This window comes from Lissotriton vulgaris, chromosome 7 (assembly GCF_964263255.1).
Source record: "Lissotriton vulgaris chromosome 7, aLisVul1.2, whole genome shotgun sequence".
Taxonomy (NCBI): domain Eukaryota; kingdom Metazoa; phylum Chordata; class Amphibia; order Caudata; family Salamandridae; genus Lissotriton; species Lissotriton vulgaris.
Genome location: NC_141695.1, coordinates 782,511,995 through 782,539,038, shown reverse-complemented (window position 1 = coordinate 782,539,038; position 27,044 = coordinate 782,511,995). Strand labels below are relative to the sequence as shown.

General features: G+C 44.5%; 1 protein-coding gene across 1 annotated transcript in view; it reads right to left on the bottom strand.

The window, feature by feature from the left end:
• The window catches only part of LOC147702408 (alpha-N-acetylgalactosaminide alpha-2,6-sialyltransferase 2-like), a 505,792-nt gene that overhangs the window by 95,422 nt on the left and 383,326 nt on the right, over window positions 1–27,044 (bottom strand). Inside the window, exons 6-7 of the mRNA XM_086931027.1 lie at window positions 22,828–22,931; window positions 7,763–7,846 (exon numbers count right to left, since the gene is read on the bottom strand). Coding sequence (XP_086787153.1) covers window positions 7,763–7,846; window positions 22,828–22,931 — 188 coding nt within the window. The remainder of the gene's footprint in view (window positions 1–7,762; window positions 7,847–22,827; window positions 22,932–27,044) is intronic.

The window sequence follows — 27,044 nt, the reverse complement described above, 5'->3', positions numbered from 1 at the left end:
GGACAGATAGAATTAACCATCAAGAAAGGGGTATTTGCCACTTTCTCCTTAAGGCAGGCACATTCCAATGAGTGCAGTGCAGTGTCATATCAGTTAGGCCACTTCAGATTTTTGGCATGTGGAGCACTGATTGTTCTAAATCTCATATGGCCGCGATACCCGCCACCCCCTCTCAACACACTCCCCAAGGATGGGAAACCGGAAACAGTTCTGAACTTTTGGAAGACGGGAGGGAGTGACCCTCCCGGCCGTATTTATTAAAATATGAAACAAAATTAAACATTAAAATAACAGTTTCATATCATGTACAATTTCATTACCACATTGCGATGTTTTGGCTAACCTTAACATATTCTCTAATACAAAGGTTCTCCTAGCCGAACTAACATCCTACAAAACATTAACTTGAAATTTTGAAATTGTACATCCTAACGTTTAAGGGCCAACGGCAAGGTCGTAACCGGTGTCAAGATCCCTAAACCCGAAATATCTATCCCCCTCACTTGTGAGGGGCGACCGCACAGAGGTGTACCTCAAGTGCAACTACCAATTTCCCTTGACTTGACGGGGGCCCCAATAAACTCGACGCCACTTAAAGGTCGTTCGAGGACTCGTGTGAGGTATCTAGAAGGTAGCGTAGACCCCCTCCCACACCCCACACAACTTACCACATCTGCCGTCGCAGATATCCTGGCCCCGGGAAATTCCCCAGGAGGGGGCTGTAGCCCCTCCTACCCAGGAAGGGGCCTTGACCGCCTTTCCTTTCCTTTCGGCGTCCCATCCTTAGAAGGGACCGCCTACCCGTTGAGGGGCCAATGGCCACCTCCCTCGAGCGCTCCCATCCGTAATGGGTGACGCCCACTCATAGGGATCTACCAATTAGTGCTCACCGATCATGACCTTACCGCCCGACCGAAAAAATAAATACGACAATTTAACTAAATTACTCAATTACAAAACAACCATAAACCATTTCACGTATGATTACTGATCAATACTTAGTGCAGAATTCCTTTACTTGAAAAACATATTGTAGCTGACCATTCTTTATTGCATACCAAAAAATAACACGACAGTCACCACAACCTGCAAGAAAATAGAATTACCACATCAAAACTTTATTCAAAACAACTGGCTGTCCTCAGGGGCTGGTGGGTGGGTTCAAAAATGGCTCTTCGTTCCGTCTCGAGCTCACGTGCAGCGAGGGGGTGCAGCTTCAGAGCACAGGAACAAGAGGATGCGTTCTTGGCTTGTTGCTCCTTTTATCCGTCTTCAGGGGGGGCGTAAACCCGCCCCTGCCTGCCTTTTGGGCGTGGCCAGCCGCGTCAGTGTCTAGGCCAGCCCACTCGAGGGCGGGAAACAGCGCGCCCCGGCTACGCCGCTTCGGGCATACCAGCCGAGGCTCGCCTCCCGCCCAAAAATGGCTTCCCGGGGGGCTCGTGGTACTCGGCCATACGTTCGGGGGGACCGAATGGTCGCCCCTTTCCATATGGCCGCGATACCCGCCACCCCCTCTCAACACACTCCCCAAGGATGGGAAACCGGAAACAGTTCTGAACTTTTGGAAGACGGGAGGGAGTGACCCTCCCGGCCGTATTTATTAAAATATGAAACAAAATTAAACATTAAAATAACAGTTTCATATCATGTACAATTTCATTACCACATTGCGATGTTTTGGCTAACCTTAACATATTCTCTAATACAAAGGTTCTCCTAGCCGAACTAACATCCTACAAAACATTAACTTGAAATTTTGAAATTGTACATCCTAACGTTTAAGGGCCAACGGCAAGGTCGTAACCGGTGTCAAGATCCCTAAACCCGAAATATCTATCCCCCTCACTTGTGAGGGGCGACCGCACAGAGGTGTACCTCAAGTGCAACTACCAATTTCCCTTGACTTGACGGGGGCCCCAATAAACTCGACGCCACTTAAAGGTCGTTCGAGGACTCGTGTGAGGTATCTAGAAGGTAGCGTAGACCCCCTCCCACACCCCACACAACTTACCACATCTGCCGTCGCAGATATCCTGGCCCCGGGAAATTCCCCAGGAGGGGGCTGTAGCCCCTCCTACCCAGGAAGGGGCCTTGACCGCCTTTCCTTTCCTTTCGGCGTCCCATCCTTAGAAGGGACCGCCTACCCGTTGAGGGGCCAATGGCCACCTCCCTCGAGCGCTCCCATCCGTAATGGGTGACGCCCACTCATAGGGATCTACCAATTAGTGCTCACCGATCATGACCTTACCGCCACAGGCCGGATAGTTGACCGGCTATCCGGACCCCCCACACTCCTACCTAAAGGTCATGTCTTAAAGTCCCCAGCCAAGCTATCAGGTCTCCTATGAGTAACTCGTTCCCCACCCGGGACAAATGAACACCATCACCCAAATACATACTGTCCCCTTTAATACAACCATGCGGAATAGAATGCAGTGTACTTGAACGGAACAATCGACTCACTTTATTATTAATCTTCCTTACTGAATGATTCAGAGCAGAAACTGAAAGAGCCCCCCGCCACACTTTTCGCGGTATCATATGGGACCATGCGATTGTGCACCCTGGAACTCTTCTCGCTAACCAACTTACAGTGGAAAGCATTGCCTCAAGAAGTAGTCGTCTACCAGTGGACACCAAATCGTTGCCCCCAAGATGTACTATGACTATAGCCGGCGGTGACCTCGTCCGCCCTAACAAACCCTCAAAAAATGATTGAAACTGGTCAATACAGAGCCCGCCCTTTCCGTAGAAGGACACACTGTACCCGTATTCCCCAGCCACGTGAATCATGTCACCTGCTTTGAATACGTCTGCGGCCCGCCTCACGTATGAGTGGCCCACGACCCACACCTCCTTTTTCACAGCCGGTGATGTCTGACCGCTGACCCGGTGTTGGGTCGACTGCACAGTCCGCCCGCCTCGTAGGCTTGCGCAACTGAAAACCAAAGAAAAACAAGAAGCGTGAGTACATCATTACAGCTTCACAACATGTGCAACCGCACATACCTTTTATAACAGTTCGAGGACCAACGCCCCACACGTTTAACCTGTTCGACATTCAGACCCCTGGCTGTAGCCTCTGTAGCAGCCCCTATCCGAAAGGAATGGGTCCCAAACTCGCCGGGGTTCAAGCCCGCAGCGGAGATTGACATCGCAAGCACCCGCTGAAACTGAAACCTCGTCAGTGGGGTGGTGTCAGCGTGTCGCAACAATGTCCCCCCCCCATGATGCCACCCTTTGCGCTAAATATTCCTCTACGCAACTTACCGGGCACATGGAGGACCCGGGGATCCTTTGTATGATTATGCTGTCCCCCATCGCACCCTGGTCGGTCTTGGACCTGACAAACGAGATGGACATTGTCTCCCCTCTGACCTGAACGTGCTCTCGGCACAGTCCCCCCGTCACATCCCGCTTGTTCCTCGCCACTAGTTCGCTTACCCGCATAGCCCCATGGAATGCCAGCGCAAAAGCGGCTCGGAATAACACTGTTTCATACTGGGATGAACACGTTGAAGGGAGTACAGATAATAACAGGGCCAGCCTATCCAGACCTATCGGGCGCCTTTCATCTACTCTGCGACCCTCAAGGCGTTGCCACCCACGTAGCGCTTTTTGTACAACGAAAGACGCTGTCGGGTCCTGGATCCCATAAGCCCTAGCCATAAAGGAAATGGCTGCCCGATGCCTCTGGGCAGTAGCCACAGATTTGCCTGCCTGATGTAAAGACAGCAGGAAATTTACTACCCACTCCTCCTGGCCCCAAAGCTCCCCTCCAGCAGTCCCCAAAAAGGCCAAATAGGAACGGAACGCCCCTTCATATGCCTTCCTTGTCCTGGGTGCTAAACTCTCTCCCACGAGGTTTCGTAGTTCGGGGCACCGAGAGACCAGAGAGCTTCGGGAAAGGGTGCCGCCACCGGGTCCACTGTGGGCAGAAAACCCCAGAAGGCCTGCATACGGAAACGAGAAAGCGCATCAGCCGCTTGGTTCATCACTCCCGGCACATGTCTTGCCTTAAATAGGACATTCAATTGCATACACAACAAGACAATTTCTTTCAGCAGCCTCAAGATCCATTTGCATCGTGCCGCCTGGCTATTGATACACTCAACCACGGTCATGTTATCAGACCAGAATACCACAGAGTGATCTCTAAACCCCTCAGGCCAAGTTTTCAGGGCCACCAGAATGGGGAACAGTTCAAGAAAAGCAATGTTACTCGTCAACCCATCAGCATGCCACCATGACGGCCATTTTTGAGCCGACCATTGTGTGCCAAAGATGGCACCAAAACCAATGCTCCCTGCCGAATCTGTCCACAGCCCCAGCTCCTCGGAGGACACCGCCGGTTTGTTCCAGACAACTCGACCATTGAAATCCGCCAGAAATGCCAACCAAATGCGCATGTCCTGGCGAACCTCGGCCGAGAGCCTCGTGCGATGGTGACCCTCCTTCATGCCGACCATGGCCTGAGCGATCGAGCGGGAAAAGGGGCGGGCCATCGGTATTACTCTCAGGGCAAAATTCAGCTGTCCCACCAATTGTTGTAATTGCTGCAACTTAACCTTAGACTGACTAATACACGTCTCCAGGGATGCCCTGAACCTAAGCACTTTTTCTCTTGGCAAACGAAAACAACCCTCCTCCGAGTCGAGCTCGATCCCCAGAAACTCGAGGCAAGTCGAAGGACCCACCGTCTTACCGGGTGCCAATGGCACACCAAAATGGTTCATTAAGACACAAAATGCATTCAAAGCCTGACCACATTCCGGGTCCCCGGCTGCCCCTAGAAACAAAAAAACATCGAGATAATGCATAACCTGATGAAACCCCGTCTTCCTTGTGAAGACCCATTGCAGGAAACAACTGAACTGCTCGAAATAGGAACAAGATATAGAGCACCCCATTGGCATACATCTATCCATGTAATAGTGTCCCTGAAACGTGAAACCAAGAAGACGCTGATCGTCTGGATGTACCGGGAGCAACCGGAACGCTGACTCGATATCAGATTTCGCCATCAGCGCACCGGGCCCTAGGCGATTCAAAATGGCTACGGCCTCATCGAAAGATGCATACCGTACTGAACACACTGCCGGGTCTATCGCATCGTTTACGGAAAGACCACATGGGGCTGATAAATTATGTATCAGCCGAAACTCACCCGGGTCCTTCTTGGGGACCACCCCTAAGGGGGAACAAACAAAGTTAGCAACCGGTGGCACATTAAACGGACCGGCGACTCGACCTCGAGCCACCTCTTTCCCAATCTTCTCCTGTACCACGGTCGTGTGCTGCAAGACTGATATTTGGTTTTTACATTTCGCTAAACCCTGAAACTCCCCCACTGGGATGCGGAAACCATATGAAAACCCGTTCCGCAACACCCCAGCGGAAGCGTGGTCCGGGTATTCGCTGAGCCAAGGAATCATTGCCATGGTATCAATCGGAGTAGGTAAAGGCGCCCCTCGGACTATTTCAGACCTGTTTGGCACCTCCTCTACCCCCGTTATCACCCGTTTTGGCTCTGCACATGGACTCAGGATGGGACGCTTGCCCACACCCGCTACATTCGTGCCTAAATTTGCATGACCCCTGGGGCCTCGTACATTTTCCCCTGTTAAAGTTCCAACAACTCCCTTTTTTACCTGTGGTGCCGTTCGGCCTGGCCTGGTATTCGTTACTCGCACCTGATCGAAAGGAGGTCCCAGAATATTGGCGGGAGGACTCCCCCACACTACTCCCTACTAATGGCAAATTCAACATACCAGTATCCGCCATTTTTGACCATGACACAGAATCGTAACAATCCCAAGTTAAGTTTTTATCATGCTCCTTCGCTTTTCTGAAAATATTATCGTAACAGAACCACTGATTGCCCCCATGTGACACGGAATACCCCATGATCCGCGACTGATAAATCGGCAATTCAGACAGTAATTCGGGCCTACGTTCACCCAGGATGGATGTAAAAATCCCCCACGCCTTGCCCCAATTGCCAATGTTCTCATTTACCTTGAAGGCGGCCATCTTTGCGCGCCAAACACTCGGATGCATGAGCTCCTTTTGGCTCTTAACATATTCCATCTCATAATGATCGGTAAGCAACGAGAAGATGTTTACATACTCATCAGCCCATATCTTCTCCTTAATGGCTAGAGGGACATGTTGACCCAACTTTTCCCTTCTTGACGGGGCAGACTCATCCCTCGCAATCGGCAATGGCCGCTTACCTGAACCGGAAGCTGTATCCGTGGCTGAGCCTAACCCAGGTGGCTTTCCTCCTGCCGCGGCCGGCGTGATGACTGGCGATGCTGCCTTAGCCGCCTCCCTTGTTTCACGCAGTTGCCTCATCAAAACCCGTGCGTCGTTAGCCGTGGCGCCCTCGTCATTTGTACCCAACCACGCTGCTAATTGTGCTGCCAGCTCGGGCGGCATATCCTCCCCGGACACGGGGGTGACCACCACGGGAATCGGATTCCCCTCCGCCGGCACCGGAGTTGGCTCTACGAGTGGGGTACAGGGAACCGGGATGTCCCCTCCAGCTGCTCCCCTTCCGGGCCTCTTGCCTTTTCCTCCCGGAGCTGCTCCAGCCAACGGACGTTTCGGTCCCTCTTCCCCATCTTTCTCCGCCATTCGCTTCTTTAGGTCGGTCACCTCTTTCATAAGAACACGCAGCATCTGGTCGGTAGTCATTCGCTTTCCGACTTTCTTAGGCATTCCCCAACAGAGTATCTGTAAAACAAACAAGAAAGATTACCACCTTCAAAAATGGCTCTTCGTTCCGTCTCGAGCTCACGTGCAGCGAGGGGGTGCAGCTTCAGAGCACAGGAACAAGAGGATGCGTTCTTGGCTTGTTGCTCCTTTTATCCGTCTTCAGGGGGGGCGTAAACCCGCCCCTGCCTGCCTTTTGGGCGTGGCCAGCCGCGTCAGTGTCTAGGCCAGCCCACTCGAGGGCGGGAAACAGCACGCCCCGGCTACGCCGCTTCGGGCATACCAGCCGAGGCTCGCCTCCCGCCCAAAAATGGCTTCCCGGGGGGCTCGTGGTACTCGGCCATACGTTCGGGGGGACCGAATGGTCGCCCCTTTCCATACTTTGAAGCAGTTTTCATGCTCGCTTAAATTCTTTGGATGTCTGTAGTTGTTCATCACAAGTTTCGATGAGGTAGGGTAAATGTTACAAGTTTTGGTATTTTTATTTTCAGTGAATACCCTTCACACGTTTGTTCAGTTAGCATGCTACATTGTTTCAACAGAGGTGTCTCCTGCAGTAGCAAGATGTTTTAGAAATAAGATCTTGCTGTCTTGTAATCTTTCCATTTTAGCCCTGCAAAACCCAAATAGAGATGGTGTGGCTTCCCCTGTCACCACTAAAATACAGGAATGTTTCATGAATGCCCCTATTGCTCTTTGTCATTAATATGAAAATACATTTGATTTTCATATGCACCATTTGACCACATTTTGTTTTCAGAATTTTAACATGGATTGTCAGACCCCGACACATCCTTTTAGTGGGTAGGCTAGCTTTCTATGTTTGGAGTAATTTGGCCCTGGTATTTACACCAGACGTATTTGAAAGTCGACCAGACTGCACTCTGCTTCCAAAATGGTATTCGCACCAGACGTGGGTCTAAACACCCCTACATTTAAAGTACAAACATGCCTTAGAAACAAACAATTTACTCAAGAAATGTCACAATCAAAATCACAAGATAACCACGTAGGTCAAGTGGGGAGCAGCACAAGCTGCCTTTACCTGTTTCTGAGGTAACGCATGAAGTCTGGGTGAAGAATCTTGAACTGTTCTCTCGTGTGCTTTTTATCAAAGTACTTGGAAGGCCTGTGGAGAGAGAGGCCTGAAGGTTAGTGAAGTGGGGCACGACCAAGCAGACCAACAATGCACTTTCTCGGATGTTTCTGCACAAAACTGTTTTTACTAAGATACTGCGCATGTTCACACGTTAAATAATTTCTTCAACACTGGCAAAAAAAGAAAACGTTCCATTGTCAAACACAAATTTGAGGATTACTGACTTAAAAGAACTTTTGAAACAAAATGTATTCAAGTAAACTTGGTATTCGTGTTGAAGCAGCGAGGACAATAGTTTATTGGGCAGATAGATTAATAGGCTAGCTGAGGTCTGTTTGGAATTAGTGATTTCTCTTCAGGTTTCACTATTCATTTAAAACAAGCAGTGTCTTGTTTTTCCCGAAATAGTGCTTACGTGTGCATGCAGGCAATATCATTTCCGACTGTGACATAGCGACAGCAAAATCATCTCTTCTTATCGCGATTTAACAAGTGGATCTGTGTGAATGCATGCCGGAGCTGGGGGACGGGTATTTGGGATCAGGGCTAAAATGCAAGTGAGCATACATTGCTTCTCCCTCCTCATCACAGGACTGACTTGGTGAGGTGTTTCTACTCATGAGACAGGATTGCTTCACCAGTCTACTATATATGGACCATAAAACAAAATATGAAAGGTCCTTTTACTGTTTGAACTAAAGCTTAACATCCGCCCCTTCTTATGTATCCTGTTCTTGCACGACTTAACTTCCTGTGATTGTAAAGATCTTTGGAGGGAACGCAGGGGTGAAGAACTGGAACGAGGAAGCATGGGACTGAAAGTAAAGAAGAAAGTAAATAATCGAAGCTACTGCCACGTCCTCCTTTCCTCGTTCCAGTCCTAACTAGCTGAGGAAATAGAGAGCTTCAATCAGTCAATCAATCAATCAGGACATTTGTTAAGCACGCTACATACCTGTGAGGGTCACAAGGTGCTGGGTTGGGGGGAGGGGGCGGGGGAGTGCTGCTACTGATCAAAGAGCCAAGTCTTGAGAAGACGTCAATAGGCCAGGAGATCCTGGGTCTGCCGTAAGTTGGTGGGGAGGGTGTTCCAGGTCTTGGCGGCGAGGTGGGAGAAGGTTTCCTATCCTAACCTGATAGGCTTGTGCACCAATTTGTTTTTAGCAGAGAATGCCCTTACCCTCAAAAAAGCTGTGGCAATGTCAGCTGTATGAAGACTGAATAACAATGCAGTCAATGCACACCCTTTTTGAGCTTTCTATTTGTGCATACTCGTCCTGAGACTCTGGATCTGTTATGAACCTTTACACAAACTCCAGGCTCAGAGTAAAATGAAATAATGTCCCCCAGCAAAACTGCTGCTAAGCCTCAGTTTACTGGTTTTGTCCACAAGATAACATATGTGGATAAACGCGCTCCCTCTAGATATTTAATTGGTGGGCCAGAAACGTCACATCAATAATGGTGTCAACATTTGTGAAAAGGGTGCCATTTGTTTTTATCAATGTGAACAAGGCTCCGTTGAGCCGAAACGTCTTTGACAGTACCTCTGCAATAAAGGAAAGCAAGAGCCCATTTGGTCCGTGTCCGAGTTTGATTGTTGGCTGGCGAGACTCGGTGCAGCGCAATACGAAAGCGGAATTCCTAATATATATATGGTGTGACCAAGAGCACAAGTTGCTCGAAACGCGTAACCTGAGAGGTTTTAAATAAATCTCCTTTACTGCAGCCTATGGGGTCCGTGTCTTAATTTTTACAGCGGGAGTGTGCTGTTTGAAGATTTTGCCTATATATATATATATATATATATGCTTGCTCCAGAGTTTCACCAAATCCTAGCACTCATAAGCGGGTGCCTTTAAGCGGGTGGTGCCCCCGCATCCATGACTGCTCCCAACTCCGTAGTTTTACACCACAAAACACAAGCACTCACAGTGGCGAGCTCTAAGATTTATTTGCTCGCAAATAAAACTTAGAGCTCGCCACTGTGAGTGCTTGTGTTTTGTGGTGTAAATCTACGGAGTTGTGAGCAGTTATATATATATATATATATGTATATATATATATATATATATATATATTTATATATATATATATATAAATAATGGTAAACATGTATTCCATAAATGTATACTTATGCATTAAACATATATGCATGTCGTAGTATATAGCTAACATAGAAGTAAGTGAGTGTGTTCCTATGGGTTTATGCTTCTTTCTATGATAGTACAACTATGTCACAGTATGTGAATATGATTATAGGTGGTACCTGAAAAGTTATATTAATTCATATAATTATCTCAAAAAATATCTACATTGCCACTGCAAGTATATTGAAACATTCAGACATGTGTAGATGACATCTGTCTCCACATACATCGGATTATGCTTGCTTTTATAAGGAATTACATAAATAAAAACGAACAAATATATATTCCTTGATTTAAAAATATATATATATTTATGCATAACTTACATGTGAAAGTCTAACTATATAAACATTACTGCATGTATGTACATGTGGTTGCATATATAGTAAGGTTTGTGACTTCTAAAGGAAATGTAATAAGTATTATGTGTATATGTGTGTGCATGTAAGTATACATTTGGATATATAAATATACAAATATATATGAATGTATTTTTATTTATTTATATATTTATATATATATATACACAAACACACACACACACACACACATATATATATATATATATATATATATATATATATATATATATATATATATATATATATATATATATATATATATATATATATATATATGTATTACCTACTGGCGGTCGCCAGTAGGTATATATAGTTAGGATTTTTTTGAATAGGGATTTCTGAAAATTCTATGTTGAATAACTTTGGCGTTGACGGACGGAATTGGCTGAAATTTTCAGGAAAATGGCACATTTTGTTTCTGCGCATCCCCTGAAAGTTTGGGGGGGGGGGGGTTTCTTCAAGCTGGGGTCGAGAAAAAAGGGGGGGTCCCAAAACGTGTTTTTAACATTGAGTTTTCCATAGGGCGGTTGGACTCACTTTTAGCTCGAACGGCTGAATGGATTTCCACAAAACTTGGCAAAATTGTAGGGACTGGAAGCCCGATGTGCCTTTGCTATGTCTCAAGATATATGCTCCAGTGGTTTTTACGAAAATTAACTTTGAAAAATATATATTGGGCTACATTGGGCTATATATATGTTAGAGCCCAAATGTAGCCCAATGTAGCCCAAAGATGGGCACCAGAGACAAAAAAAAACAAATGTAGCCCAAATATCAGCCAGATGTAGCCCAACTATAGCCCAGCTAGAGCGCCAACAGTCTTACTTATGACAAAAGTATGGCACACCTGAAGTCATCTTGATTGGAATAAAGTGTTAACACTTAAAACATTTAATTTGCAAAGGAACAAAATGAGGCGTTTCATTTTGCCATAGAAATGTTATATATATATATATATATATATATATATGACGTCCACACTGCTGCTTGAACGAACCTCGACCAATCAACGCTGGTGCCGTCGGTAGTAGCAGCCGCTACCTCGATATTAATCAAGTACTGGATCTCACCGATTTCAGAGGACACAGAGACGGCACACCAGGAAATCTTAGGTTATAGACCATATATAGTTAGGAATTAGCATTTTACAAAACCTTGAAAATTCACTGAAAAAACCATAGGTTATAGACCATATATAGTTAGGAATTAGCATTTACAAAACCTTATTTTACTCACACAAAACCATTGAAATTCGCATATATAGTTAGTTGCACTAACTTTATATCGCGCACCCGCAATCCACTGCTGATCATGTCACATATTACATCATTCATGACATGGTCAGTGACATCACTGATGACATCTCAAATGACATCACCGATGACATCACTGATGACAACATCCAGTGACTGTATGTTTCTGTGAGAAATATGGAGAAGTGTGGCTCAATGGTTAGAGCAGCAGACCCTGATGCAGAGGTCTGGTCTGGGACCAGGGTTCAATACCCGCCTCAGCGGGCACAATTTCCTCGGACCTGATCATTCTCGACTCTGTGCCTATTCTAATCATGGGTCACACTCTGCAACTCTGGGCAATAGCATGCTTAATCTCTACAACGGCCCCAACAGCGCTGGGATGCCTGGCTTCACCTTGGGGGTGCCCAGGAGTGGACATTCCACAGCGAAAAACCAGGAAGGGTTCCTAAGCGGTATACGGACATCGCCGGGACACCTCCGTTGGAGGTAGCTGTGCGCTTTACAAATGGCATTACATATCCTCAGATCTCATTGGAGCCTAATCCGCAGTGACCCGATCATTGGGCAATCTATGCCCAAACATTCACTGCTCTCCTTTAAGCAGGCCAAATGTATGAGAGGAGAACTATGTACTAGTAGCCCTGAAAGGGTTAAATCAGAGTCTTGGCTTACCTCCACCATTGGGTTCAGAAAATGCCAGAAATGCAAGGCATGTTCTATAGGTCTGAATAAGAGTTAAATCCAAAGCCCGCTGTATATACCCCTTTTAAGATCCATCACTCCTATAACTGTAGGTGTGACTTTGTGGTTATGTACTACAATGCTCATGCCCCAAGATGTACATAGACAGTACAAAACATATGGTGCGCATAATAATTTCACAGGACTTGCGCGCCATAGCTAGGGATGACAAAAACTATCCAGTAGCACGCCATATTCACGAAAACCATAGTGGTAACAATAATGATCTGGTGTACTTTGTTATTGATTCAGTCCTGAGCAATGTGAGGGGAGGAAACAGAGATCAAAAGTTGCTTAGATTGGAGTCTCAATATATCATCATGTTGAACAGTAAAACACCAAATGGTCTGAATTCAGATGAAGAACTATAGATACATTTGTAACGGCATCAAATAAGGTTTCTACGGAGTTGTTCTCGCTATCTCTCAGCCTAATCATTTTAAAAGAACTCACCTTCAACCTTTATGCCCAGCCGGGCATCTGGTGGTGAGGGGACTGAGGGAATCAGCTCTGTCGAGACAAAGAGCCTAATTAATGCTATATTCAATGTGTAAGTCTCCAAGGCATTTTTAAATGCTAAAGTTCCTTCTCACGCTTACCTGTCGGTGTAACAGCAACTTATGCCACCGACTGTGGTCTCATTAATTAATGCGTGCTCAATGAAGACAGTAATTGCTCCTTTCTGAATAAGAGGTAGAGGGTCACATAATTAATACTGAGTTCCCTACTCTTTACAATTGTATGTATTCCATACTAATGATCAATTTTGCGGGCTCACCTCAATTCCAATATGGTGAATCAACCTAGTGATGATCAGCTGCGTGTGTTAGGGCATCTGACTTGGAGATTCCATAGTAAGAAAACGCAAAGGGTGCTATTTCCACTGTAAAGGAAAAAGTCACATGCCTATCAAGGGCTGGTGGTCAGCCACCCAAAGTTAAAATTAAAAGTAAGTTTAAAACCGGGCGCGTGTCCATGCTAAACAGTCGCGACACTGAGCTCACCTTTACTCAAAGTATTAGATGCAAAAACGGGGGTTTTAATTTCTGCCCTTCCCAGTGTTGCTCCTACCTCGATAGACTCGCAGGGACGAAGAACGCTGATGTTAATCGACCCCGGTAAGCGTAAGGACGTACGCAGAAAGACGTCGATTGCCACACGTGACCTAGTTACTAAGCAACCCCGAATGCTCAGGACGTCATACTAGACGCGGCAGCTCTGCTCGTCCAACACTCGGATCAAAATCCGTGCATATCACAAGGCTGTGCAGCCTACTGCTTAATGGCAGCCCCCAAGTACTAACTCCGTTTATGATACAGTAAATGGAGCTAGCGCAACAATTGTAGCAACACTTGTGAAATAACCGCTAGTTATTATGGAGATGTGCAGTCGCCACATTGGTTATCTAACTTGGGCTCCAAAATTTTTGGTTTCACATCTAAATTCCTTTAGTGCACAATACAATAAAGTATTTTAAGGGAGAATTTCCAAATTATAAGTCATTTGAAAGCAGTATGGTTAAGTACACATCCGTGGTATTCCCCTGTAAAACACTATGGTACACAATATACTAAGAAAATGAGAATACCATGCAGATTACTATTCACGTAGGTCAAAAATCTCCTTGACCCACTCGAGTAAAATATCACTCTGGTTTTACATTTAAATCACTTTAGTGCACAATATAAAAGAGTTTTTTAAGGGAGGATTCCCAAATTACAAGGCAAAAATATTAGTCACAATCTCATTAAAACATTTGAATGCAGTCTGATTAATTACACATCCGTGGTATTCCCCTGTAAAACACTATGATACACAATATACTAAGAAATGAGAATACCAGACAGATTATTATTCACGTAGGTCAAAATCCTCCTTGACCAATTAGAGTAAAGTATCTTTCAAAAAACACTACATATTGACCGTTTCACGTCTGTTTAAATTCTCTTAGCACATGGTACAACCTGATTCGGGAAGGAAAGAATGGAGCCCCATCTACCCCTATAACTGTCCCATTTGTCTGTATGTTTCTTCAATTTCATTCAGCCCACTTTTCACCGAATTCAAAGTGTGAATCCAACGACACTCTTTGTATTTCAATGAATGTGAGACTGAGCCCCCTCTCAGGCTAATGTGTATTCTCTCTAGTACCCACCACTTGATGTCTTTCGGAGTATGTTTCAAGTTAGAAAAGTGTTCCACTAAGGGTGCATCCTGGTGTATTGCATCTTACCCTACTTACGTGCTGTAAGATGCGTGTCTTGATTTTTTGTGTGGTCTGACCCAAGTATATTTTGGCACAGGGGCATTGAATTGCATAAATAAGGTTTGTGCTATTGCAATTACTAAACTTGTGGAGTTTGTAAGTCTTACTCTCTAGAAAGTTACCGGCGGATCTCTAAGGACCCAACAAATGAAATCAAGAAATAAATAAAGGACGTCACACAATGGGGTGTAACTGAAGGGTTCTTGAGTAAAAAGGAGTCTGAGTTTCTTAATCAGAAAGAACCACGTATACCTACAATGTATACCTTACCCAAGGTACACAAACAACTGGAAAATCCCCCGGGACGACCTATCGTCTCGGGATGTGGCTCAGTGTTGGAGCCATTGAATCAATTTATTGATTATTTTCTGCAGCCATTTGTTTCACAGACCAAATCGTATGTGCGGGATACCATGCATATTATCCAATTACTTGAAAACTTTCCGTTTGATCCACAGAGGAACATCTTGGTGACACTAGACGTGTCATCTTTATATAATTTAATTCCTCAAGATGAAGTGATCGAGACGATAACAACTGTCCTGGATCAAGGAGATAGACCACTTGGGTTCCTACATCTTTCCTGATTAAGCTATTGGAAATAGCAATGAAGAAGAATTACTTTGCATTTGAAAATCAATTCTATTTCGCATGTAAGGGGGTCGCGATGGGGGCTACATATGCCCCAAGTTTGGCAATTATCTTCATGGACAAATATGAGGAAGATCATCTATATGCCGATTCAAATCCATACCTAAACAACATCGAGGTATGGAAAAGATATATTGATGACGTCATCATGATCTGGAATGGAGATCAGGGATCGTTAGATGACTTCTTCCTATGGCTAAATCAGAGGAGTGAAGATATACAATTCACGATGACGAGGAGCACTGTGTCAATAGATTTTTTAGATCTGACCTTTAAAACTGAAGAAGACAGACTGTATTGTGATCTCTACCGGAAACCATCAGAGAGAAATACACTGCTGATGTACGAGTCCCATCATCCCCGTAATCTGAGGGATAATCTGCTTTACGGCCAGTATCTTCGCATAAGAAGAAATTGCAGTCAAAGAAAATACTTTTTTCATGAGGCAGAAGAACTGACTAACCGTCTAAAGGAAAGAGGATATCCGAGAATTCTGTTAAAACGTGCAAAGAAAAGAGCATGGTACAGTCCCAGGTAGAATCTACTGGAGGTGTAAAATAAAAAGGAAGTGTCTAATAACATTGTGTGTGTGACTACGTTTAACATCAAAAGTAATGATGTTAAGAAAATAATATCTAAATATTGGAACTTGGTTGCAGGTGAACTGCAAACCACAGAGAAACCCATTTTTGCATTTAAGAGGGGAAAGAATGTAAAGGACAAAGTGGTGCAGGCATATTTGGAACCATCAATCAATCAACCAATCACGTCATTTGTATAGCGCACTACTCACCCGGGAGGGTCTCAAGGCGCTGGGGGAGGGGAAATTTACTGCTCGAACAGGCAGGTCTTGAGCTGCTTCCTGAAGGCGAGATGGTCTTGGCTTCGCCGAAGGTGGGTGGGGAGGGAGTTCCACGTCTTGGCTGCCAGGTAGGAGAAGGATCTTCCTCCGGCGGTGGCTCTGCGGATGCGTGGTACGGTGGCGAGTGCGTGGCCGTTCGATCGTAGCTGGCGAGTGGGCGTGTAGAAGGTCATGCGGTCTTTGAGGTACTTGGGGCCCAGGTCGTTGAGAGCCTTGTGTGCGTGGGTGAGGAGTCTGAACGTGATTCTCTTGCTGACGGGGAGCCAGTGCAAGTGTTCGGTGATGTGGCTGTGTCGGGGGATGTCGAGGATGAGTCGAGCGGATGCGTTCTGGATGCGTTGGAGTCTTTTTTGAAGTTTCGCTGTGGTTCCGGCGTAGAGGGTGTTCCCGTAGTCCAGTCGGCTGGTGACGAGTGCCTGGGTGACGGTCTTCCTGCTTTCCATGGGGATCCATCTGAAGATCTTGCGGAGCATGCGCAGGGGGTTGAAGCACGAGGATGAGACGGCGTTGACTTGTCTGGTCATTGACAGGGAGGAGTCCAGGATGAAGCCCAGGTTGCGTGCGTGGTCCGTCGGTTTGGGAGCAGTGCCCAGGGCCGGGGGCCACCAGGAGTCGTCCCAGGCGGAGGGTGATGATCCCAGGATGAGGACTTCCGTCTTGTCCGAGTTCAGTTTAAGGCGGCTGTTCCTCATCCAGTCGGCGACGTCTTTCATTCCTTCGTGTAGGTTGGCTCTGGCGGTGGTGGGGTCGCTGGTGAGGGAAAGGATGAGCTGGGTGTCGTCGGCGTAGGAGATGATGTTGAGGTTGTGCTGGCATGCGATGGCTGCGAGGGGGCTCATGTAGACGTTGAAGAGGGTTGGGCTGAGTGAAGATCCTTGTGGTACGCCGCTGATGACTTCGGTGGCCTCGGATCTGAACGGAGAGAGGCGGACTCTCTGGGTTCTTCCGGTGAGGAACGAGATGATCCACTCCAGCGCTTTTTCTTGAATTCCGATGTTGCTGAGGCGCTTCACTAGAGTTCGGTGGCAGACGGTGTTGAATGCCGCAGAGAGGTCCAGGAGGATGAGGGCCGCTGTTTCCCCGTTGTCGATAAGGGTTCTGATGTCGTCGGTGGCTGCGATCAGGGCGATCTCGGTGCTGTGGTTGGCCCGAAACCCGGACTGCGAGGGGTCGAGGGATCCGTTCGTCTCGAGAAAGGGCGGCCAGCTGTTTGTTGACCGTCTTCTCGATGACTTTGGCCGGAAAAGGAAGGAGCGAGATGGGACGGTAGTTCTTGAGGTCGGTGGGGTCCGCCGTTGGTTTCTTCAGGAGGGCGGTCAGCTCGGCGTGCTTCCAGCTCTCCAGGAAGGTGGCGGTGTGGAAGGAGGAGTTGATGGTGTCTCGGAGATGGGGTGCGATGGTGGCGTCGGCTTCGTTGAAGACGTGGTGTGGGCACAGGTTGGTTGGTGATCCGGAGTGGATGGAGTTCATCGTGCGGGTGGTGTCTTCGGTGCTGATCGGGGTCCAGTTGCAGAAGGTGGTGGTGGCGGGCGTTGGTTCGGTGGTAGGGTGCGTGGTCTGTGCCTCGAAGCTGTTGTGTATGTCGGCAATCTTGCGGTGGAAGAACGAGGCGAGTGAGTTGCAGAGGTCTTGCGAGGGAGTGATGTCGTTCTTTCCGGCGCTGGGGTTGGAGAACTCTTTGACGATGCTGAAAAGTTCCTTGCTGTCGTGGGTGTTGTTGTCCAGTCATTCTTTGAGTGGCGTCTTCTTGGTGGCGCGGATCAGCTGATGGTGTTTGCGGATGGTGTGCTTGAGGGCGGTCCTGTTGTCTGTGGTGTGGTCGAGCCTCCAGGCTTTCTCGAGGGTGCGGCAGTTCTTCTTGTATTCCTTGAGTTCGTTGATGAACCAGGGGGTTTTCTTGCTGCCGTTTCCACTGGGCAACCTGACATCAGGAGCATGTTTAACTTTCCACCGATCACTGGCCACCACAAATGTGGATCATGTAAGGCCTGTGATTTCTGTCAGGAGGGGGATACATTCACACATGAGAATAAGACTTATAAACTCCACGAGTTTAGTAATTGCAATAGTACGAACCTTATTTATGCAATTCAATGCCCCTGTGCCAAAATATACGTAGGTCAGACCACACAAAAAATCAAGACACGCATCTTACAGCACGTAAGTAGGGTAAGATGCAATACACCAGGAGCACCCTTAGTGGAACACTTTTCTAACTTGAAACATACTCCGAAAGACATCAAGTGGAAGGTACTAGAGAGAATACACATTGGCCTGAGAGGGGGCTCAGTCTCACATTCATTGAAATACAAAGAGTGTCGTTGGATTCACACTTTGAATTCGGTGAAAAGTGGGCTGAATGAAATTGAAGAAACATACAGACAAATGGGACGGTTATAGGGGTAGATGGGGCTCCATTCTCTCCTTCCCCAATCAGGTTGTACCATGTGCTAAGAGAATTAAAACAGACATGAAAAGGTCAATATGTAGTGTTTTTTGAAAGATACTTTACTCTAATGGGTCAAGGAGAATTTTGACTCACGTGAATAATAATCTGTCGGGTATTCTCATTTCTTAGTATATTGTGTATCATAGTGTTTTACAGGGGAATACCACGGATGTGTAATTAATCAAACTGCATTCAAATGTTTTAATGAGATTGTGACTAATAGTTTTGCCTTGTAATTTGGGAATCCTCCCTTAAAAAACTCTTATATTGTGCACTAAAGTGATTTAAATGTGAAACCAGAGTGATATTTTACTCGAGTGGGTCAAGGAGATTTTTGACCTACGTGAATAGTAATCTGCATGGTATTCTCATTTTCTTAGTATATTGTGTACCATAGTGTTTTTCAGGGTAATACCACGGATGTGTAATTAACCATACTACTTTCAAATGCCTTATAATTTGGAAATCCTCCCTTAAAATACTTTATTGTATTGTGCACTAAAGGGATTTAGATGTGAATCCAAAAATTTTGGGGCCCAAGTTAGATAACCAATGTGGCGACTGCACATCTCCATAATAACTAGCGGTTATTTCACATGTGTTGCTACAATTGTTGCGCTAGCTCCATTCACTGTCTCATAAACGGAGTTAGTACTTGGGGGCTGACATTAAGCAGTAGGCTGCACAGCCTTGTGATACGCACGGATTTTGATCTGAGTGTTGGACGAGCGGAGCTGCTGCGTTTAGTATGACGTCCTGAATATTTGGGGTTCCCTAGTAACTAGGTCACGTGCGGCAATCGACGTCTTTCTGCGTACGTCCTTACGCTTACCGCAGTCAATTAACATCAGCGTTCTTCGTCCCCGCGAGTCTATCGAGGTAGGAGCAATACTGGGAAGGGCAGAAATTAAACCCCCCGTTTTTGCATCTAATACTTTGACTAAAGGTGAGCTCGGTGTCGCGACTGTTCAGCATGGACACGCGCCCGGTTTTAAACTTACTTTTAATTTTAACTTTGGGTGGCTGACCACCAGCCCTTGATACGCATGTGACTTTTTCCTTTACAGTGGAAATAGCACCCTTTGCGTTTTCTTACTATGGAATCTCCAAGTCAGATGGCCTAACACACGCAGCTGATCATCACTGGGTTGACTCACCAGATTGGAATTGAGGTGAGCTCGCAAAATTGATCATTAGTATGGAATACATACAATTGTAAAGAGTAGGGAACTCAGTATTTATTATGTGACCCTCTACCTCTTATTCAGAAAGGAGCAATTACTGTCTTCATTGAGCACGCATTAATTAACGAGACCACAGTCGGTGGCATAAGTTGCTGTTACACCGACAGGTAAGCGTGAGAAGGAACTTTAGCATTTAAAAATACCTTGGAGACTTACACATTGAATATAGCATTAATTAGGCTCTTTTTCCGACAGAGCTGATTCCCTCAGTCCCCTAACCACCAGATGCCCGGCTGGGCATAAAGGTTGGAGGTGAGTTCTTTTAAAATTATTAGAGGCAAGTAGTGGCCACACCCCAAGACTAGAATCCCTATTAATGCCATCTTTCATCAGTCATTTCACTTAGGCTGTTCCCCCGTCCCACACAGTCCTGAGGAAGACCCGCCTTGACGCCCCAAGTGCGCTCTCAGAGGGTCGAAACGTCGACGTATAAATTATTGGACCTATTACGGCAAAATCCTGTATTGAATGCTGACAAAGGCAGTATACAGTTGAATTTTGGAATATATAGGCCAGGATAAATCCTTTTTATGTCCCACCTGTAAATAATATTTGTACGTTTTGTTGGTCACACTTGCGCCGTCAGCACTGAGCACTATATGTCACGAATAGCACTTATTGTTCACTTTTCAGTCTTTTTGTAAATGATGAATATTTGAAGCATACATGAATGAGTACAATTCATAAAACGTTATATGATGATATAGATGGTTTGGATTCTGTTTTTTACAAAGTGTTTTTGACAAAGTGTCTTTTAAGAAAGAATTTGTGTTGAAAATCCTTTATTTAGTAAAGTGTCAACAGAATGCTACATATATTTTTGATATAGTGAAAGAAATACGTTGCACCCGTATGAACCAACTGTTCATAATATTGATTGGAAGAAGAAAGGGCAGGAATGCCATATATATATATATATATATATATATATATATATATATATATATATATATATATATATATATATATATATATATATATATATATATATATATATATATATATATATATATATATATATATATATATATCTGTGTGTGGTCTTGATCACACAAAAATCACCATCAGGTTAGACAGGATTGTGAAGCACCTCTCTACAGCATACCTAAATTAGGAATTCTAGCTTCTATGTACCCATAGAGTTTGACCCCTCTGCTTCATATTTGTAAACAGATTACCTTTTTCTAGTGACTGTAAGTTAAACAGTACCAACAGTCTGTCTGTCTCTGTGTATAGGTGGCTCCCTATACACGTTAACCTCTACATCAGTACAGGTGCGCTGACACTCATCAAACACACTTCGCAGTGTACAGATGAAAGATTTATCATAAGGCCTACCCATAATATACAATATTTAGAGATTATTGTCATTTATTGACCTTAACAGATTTGGACCTTGAGGCATCTCTGAAACCAATAAGAATTCAACAGCTTTTACCTCAACATAGACAGAAAGCCCACACTGGACAAACTAACCTGATCACAGAATCCTACTGCATAAACCATCCCTTGTCTGTTCAAGAGGATTCTTTAAGACATGTGTGGTCTCTATAGTTGTGCATTTGAGTCTCACAGCAATTTCCACACAGAAAATATTTTTCCCTGAGAAACCACCTTCTTCCACATTACCATCAAGTTTTGGGTGTGCACTCCTTATTCACATTGTGGACCCAGATTTATCTCTGCTCTCAACAGGGGGTAATGTACAGGAATGTATCTAAGGTAGCAATGGGCCTTCGAAAAATTGGTGGACACCAACAAATATGCAGATCTTTCAAGCATCCTCATTACTGAATACACAAAATCTGCTTTTTCTCTCCAGAGTTTTATATAGCACGAACTTGACCCAAAGGTATCGGGTATTATAGCTCTTTACATGAGCACCAGCTGTGTTGCACAAGAACACATTCATTTCTGTTAGGCACGGGGAGATTAAGTGCCCAGAATCACAGGATATTGAGCGTCGTTGCCCATATTTGAACCCAGTTCCCAAGATTTGAAGTCGACTGCCCTAGACGTTAGGCTGCATCCTCTCCCCAATCCTAGATCACATTTGGGCAAATGTAATTTTATAACACTGTTCTCGTTTAATATTACATGTAAATAAACCCACTTGTGATTGTAAATGAAAATCTTGTATCATTGGAATAGGGCAGAATAGTTATATGATGGAAGAGATAGACTATTAAATGATATTTGTGTGAAGAGGCAGGCTGGTGGGTGGCAATGGATTAAGGAATACCTCTTTGGTAACAACTGAACAGCAAAATAGTCTTGATGGAGCACCAAACTAAAAAATTGTTTTGAGCGAAGCACTAAGTTAGAGAATACATTGCAGTATGACCAAAAATAGGAATCCTTCTCAACCGAGAAAGTTAAAATAGGGAGAAGCTCTGTGAGATGAGTAAAGACTGCCGATTGTGTTTTTTTTACATTGGGCCAGTAGAAGGGCTTGGTCTCTGGAGGTGAAGTCTGAGCAGGATGTAGTACTATGTTGTAGAAGCCAAGCTACTGGCTGTCATAGGAATCACGATAAGGAATATTTCTATTCTGGAGGAGTATCTGGGAAGTGGCTTTGAAACTCTACAAAAAACCAGAAGCACCATCTCGGCTATTTTTTGTTTGTGTTAATGGCCATATTCCCGCCACATTCTCACTGCTGCCTCGGTCACATACCCATGGAAGATGACATGCAGTATTTATGCACACAGTCAGCTGAAGTTAGCAACTCTGCAGACTATACCCCACAATAAATCCTGTATTATCACATTGACAACAGCGCCCTAACCAGTACATCACAAGGTAAGCATAAAACATCCATTTAGTAATTAGCAGGGTTATGTTGACAATATGATGGTAAAAATAATATTATATTTACCTTGACGAGGTACTGGAAGGCAATGCATTGGATGTGTTTTAAACTGTAGGCAAACTTTATTGGCCTTCTAACAATGGCATACAACTCTCTGCAGTTATATTCCCCATATTAAAAGCCCTCCTTGCAATCTCTCAAGGCCATTGAGGACTTACTGCTTGCCCTTGTCTTTTCCCCGGTCCACCTTCTGGTGAGTGATCGCTGCCTTTGCCAGCAAGTAGTCTCGGTCGTGGTCTGGAAGGAAGACGTAGCTGATTCCCTGCCAGAAGCAACAAGTCGAAATGAAGAAGAGAGAGAATTTACAGGAGAGCTGATGGGGGAGGTCACAAAGTTATAGCAGGAATGTATGACAATGTTTTATTATGTTTATTATTAACACTAATAAAGCATATAATATTATGTTATATACTAATATAACAACATATACAGAATATATATCCTACAGTATATACTACAGTATAATAAAATAAAAATAATAACAACATTAATAGTAATGACAATAATAATAGTAATCACCGTCATTCGTAATTTTTTGTAGTTCAAATCCTAGTACAAAGAGGACATTTTGATAATTTCAGTAAACTTACTTATTCAAAGTTCTATTTAGATCAAAAGCCAGCTGGCAAATGTTTGATGAATTTGTACTGGGGAAATCATGCATTATTGGCAGCGTCTTTTCACTATAAAATCTTGTCGTCTTGCATGTATTGATTAAGGGTTCTTTAACATAATATATCTAATATTATTATGTTACACGGAGAAAGACTGACAATATTGAATGTGTGTGAAATGCAAAAGTATTTATTTATCGTGAAAAAGATTAGCAGAACTCAGACTTATCTACACCATCACACAATTCATGTAGTAAATAAAATCTGCACATTGTTGACTAACACAATTTGTAAAGTAACAATTAACAGGAGTAGGGGCCATTAACCAAGGTGAGACCGGGCGTAGTATGCAACAACAACAGTGTCTCAACTGGAGAATGTTAAAAGTAGGACAATTCAAAAACGGTGAAATAAATCATAATTGGGGAGGGGAACAAAGGAAGAGAGACCACAACGTCAGGGTAGAGTGGAGTATATAAAACTATAATTCCGTAAGTAGTTAAGAAGACTCCAGTACATGATTTTACAATGACGATAACACACAGGGTGAGCACTGGGCGCGCTAGTGAAGGTGGACGGCGTGGTGACATAAGGTGCGAAAGATAGCGTGAACTGCGAAATTAGATAAGATTAAGGTGGTCAAAATATGCAGTTTATATACAGTGTTTATGTACAAATTAGTCAGATAATTAGATTGACCACAGTAGTGCCTGAGTTCTAAGCTGGGTAGTCAGAGACACCACAATTTGGGCGTCATCTGCATAAGAGGCCAGGGTAAAAGCAGCATTTTTTTATAATCGACGCTAGTGGTGTAACATATAGATTAAAAAGTGGAGGGCTGAGTGTCGATACTTGTGGAACTCCACATGGTAGGGAGAATTGCCTGGAGATAAACTTCTCCATTGCCACATTTTGCTGTCGATTTGTTAGGAATGATTTTAGGAGATTAATTACTGTTCCTTTTATCCCTGAAGCTTGGAGCCATTCAACCCGAATCTCATGGCTGACCATATCAAATGTCGCCTAAAGGTCAAGCATTACCAGCGCCTCTCTCCTTCCTCCATCGAGGACTTCGTGTATTTCTTCCGTGGCTATGATTAATGCGGATTCGGTATTATAGTTTTTCCTAAGACATGTTGCGACTCGTCAATCAGTGAGTTCACTTCTAAATATTCTGAAATCTGCTCATTCATAATTTTCTCCACCAGTTTAGCAGCAAAAGGGAGTCTCGAGATAGGCCGATATTTGCACGGCTCAGCGCTGTCTAAGTTATCTTTTTTCAGGAGTGGGAGTGAGTCAAGCACACTATCTAAATCCTTAACACAAGTAGTTTTTCAAGAATACTCGGCATCAGTTCAATCTTTTGTTGAATCTACTAATATCAACAGACGGCAAACCTTCTGAAATTCTGGCAACAGGGACCTGAATGCAGCAACTATGGACCCAATTCACAAAAGTAATTTGAGACAAAATCCTAACTTTACGACTTTCGGTATTCACAAAGGGCATTTAGGAGTAGTAAAATTAGGATTTTGTCTCAGTTAAACTTAAGTTTTGTTCTTAAGTTTAACCTAAGACCAAACCTTAAGTTTAACTGAGACAAAATACTCTGACAGGGCTGGCAGTGATCGCAAAATTTGGTGTGCGGTAGTTCAGCCAGTGTGGCGTTGGGAATGACCTCCACCACCCTGATGGGCAGTGGGATAAATCAGGCCCTCATTTTAATGACCATCATTGTGAAGCTGCCACAACTACCAACACTTTCATAAAGATGCATGAAGCCGTCATCAGCGTGAATTGAATAATTGTTAACTGGTAGTGCTGAGATTGTGCCAGATAGCTCATGTAACCCCTGTGAGTGGGAAGAATCTGAAGATCGAAACAGGCAACATGATTCCACCACATAGATCTTGGGCTAAAAGAAGTGAAAGATGAAAAAGTAGACAGTCTGAAGATATAGGGATGCCAACTAGTCTCCCACCCTCAGGGCCAGTAAGACCTATTACAGGAACATGATTTTGGACTTCTCTTGCTGAGTTATCAAATGCACAATGCGAAGATACAGGATGAGTCTCAGACTATTCTGCTTGGGAACCAAGAGATGAAGGAAATAGAATTCTGTACACTTTTCTTTCACAGACTGACACCCTTGAGTTTTCTCCCAGTATGTGAGGGTAATTTTCTATTTTTTCAGTTCCTGGACCACCAGGGTTTAACTGACAGTCCCAAACTGAATGAAAATGCATTAGTCCATTTGCTCTAAATAGGACGGACAATCTGATCCACTAGCACTGATGGATAGTCAGGCCATATGATGTAGAGTTTCCAGCCCCAGGGCCAACATAGGCACCCCTATAGGAACATGTCAGTTTCCCAACTCTAAATAGTACAGGTGGATCACAAGTTTGGTGGAAAGTACCTTCTCATACTTGTGAAAGAGCACTCGCACCACCAAAATCTAAATCTAGACCAGCGTGTTTTCATATTTCAACTACTGGCTAATGAGAGCAGAGGCCTTTATAAATCAATGTTTACCATCAACGTCCAGTAGTACCACCTGTCTCCTACACAGAGGCTGACTTTCTAAGGGAAGATGATTCTGATATTTCTGACTACATCATCGATACCAGTTCTGCAGACTTACTGGGCCAATGAAATATCTGGTGGCCCCCAATCGGCTGAACTCGCCAAGCTACTTACAGGACTGAACCTAAAACAACAGGTGTCTAAGGCTACACATATTAAGGGACATATCCTTGACCAGGTCTGGACAGCTAACATCACTATGTCCCCTGTATCAGTCTCACCGTGTCTGATCACCATGTAATCAAATTCACCATTGATGACAACTTCTTGAGCAAAGCCCCTAGCTCAGGAGGGGGAACACGTAGAAACTGGAATAAGATTGAGAAACTTCCATTTCTTGACTCACTTGCCAACTCTATTCCTTTGGTCAACTCTTTAATTTGGCTGATGCACAGTTAACTAGCTGGTTACTGGCTGCTAGCGATAAGTTTGCACCTCCCAGGAAGATTCATGCTACCCGTCGCCATGTTGCTCAGAAATGGTTCGCCACTGAGCTGAAAAACCAAAAATTCGTTTCGCGGCAATTGGAAAGAAAGTGGAGACGTAACTATCTATCTGAAGACAAATGGTCTTTCTTGAACAGCTTGAAAACATATAAAAAATCAATTTTGACTGCCAAAGCGGCGTACTTTTCCACTAAAATCCTGTCTGCAACAAATTGCTCGAAGGAGATTTTCTCTGTCGTGAATGAGTTGTCTAACCACGACAGATCCTTAATTAAGCCTACCCCTTCCCCAAATTTTTGCAACTCATTGAATCTCTTTTTTAATGACAAATTCAAAAAAATCAAGTTCCGGATTGCCAAAATCCGAATTCTAGCTCCCATACCACCCAAAATCATAGCATTTTTACGCACTTTCCTACAATCTGTGAGTACACCTTCATGGACCTCCTTTCTAAAGCTAAATGTGGCTCCCCTACTGACTGCTGTCCTCCTAGCATCGAAAGGAAATGTTTACTGCCTTCCTCAGTCCTGCCCTCAATCTTCTAAATGAGTCGTTGTCCCAGAGCATTGTCCCTGCAACTTTTAAGGAAGCAAGTGTTGTCCCCTTTTTGAAGAAGGTGGGCGCGGATCCATTAATTTTGGCAAATTATCATCCAATCTCCTTTCTTCCTTAACTAGCCAAGGACTTGGAAGTCTATGTCACGAGATGTCTCACCGATTTTTGGTAGGA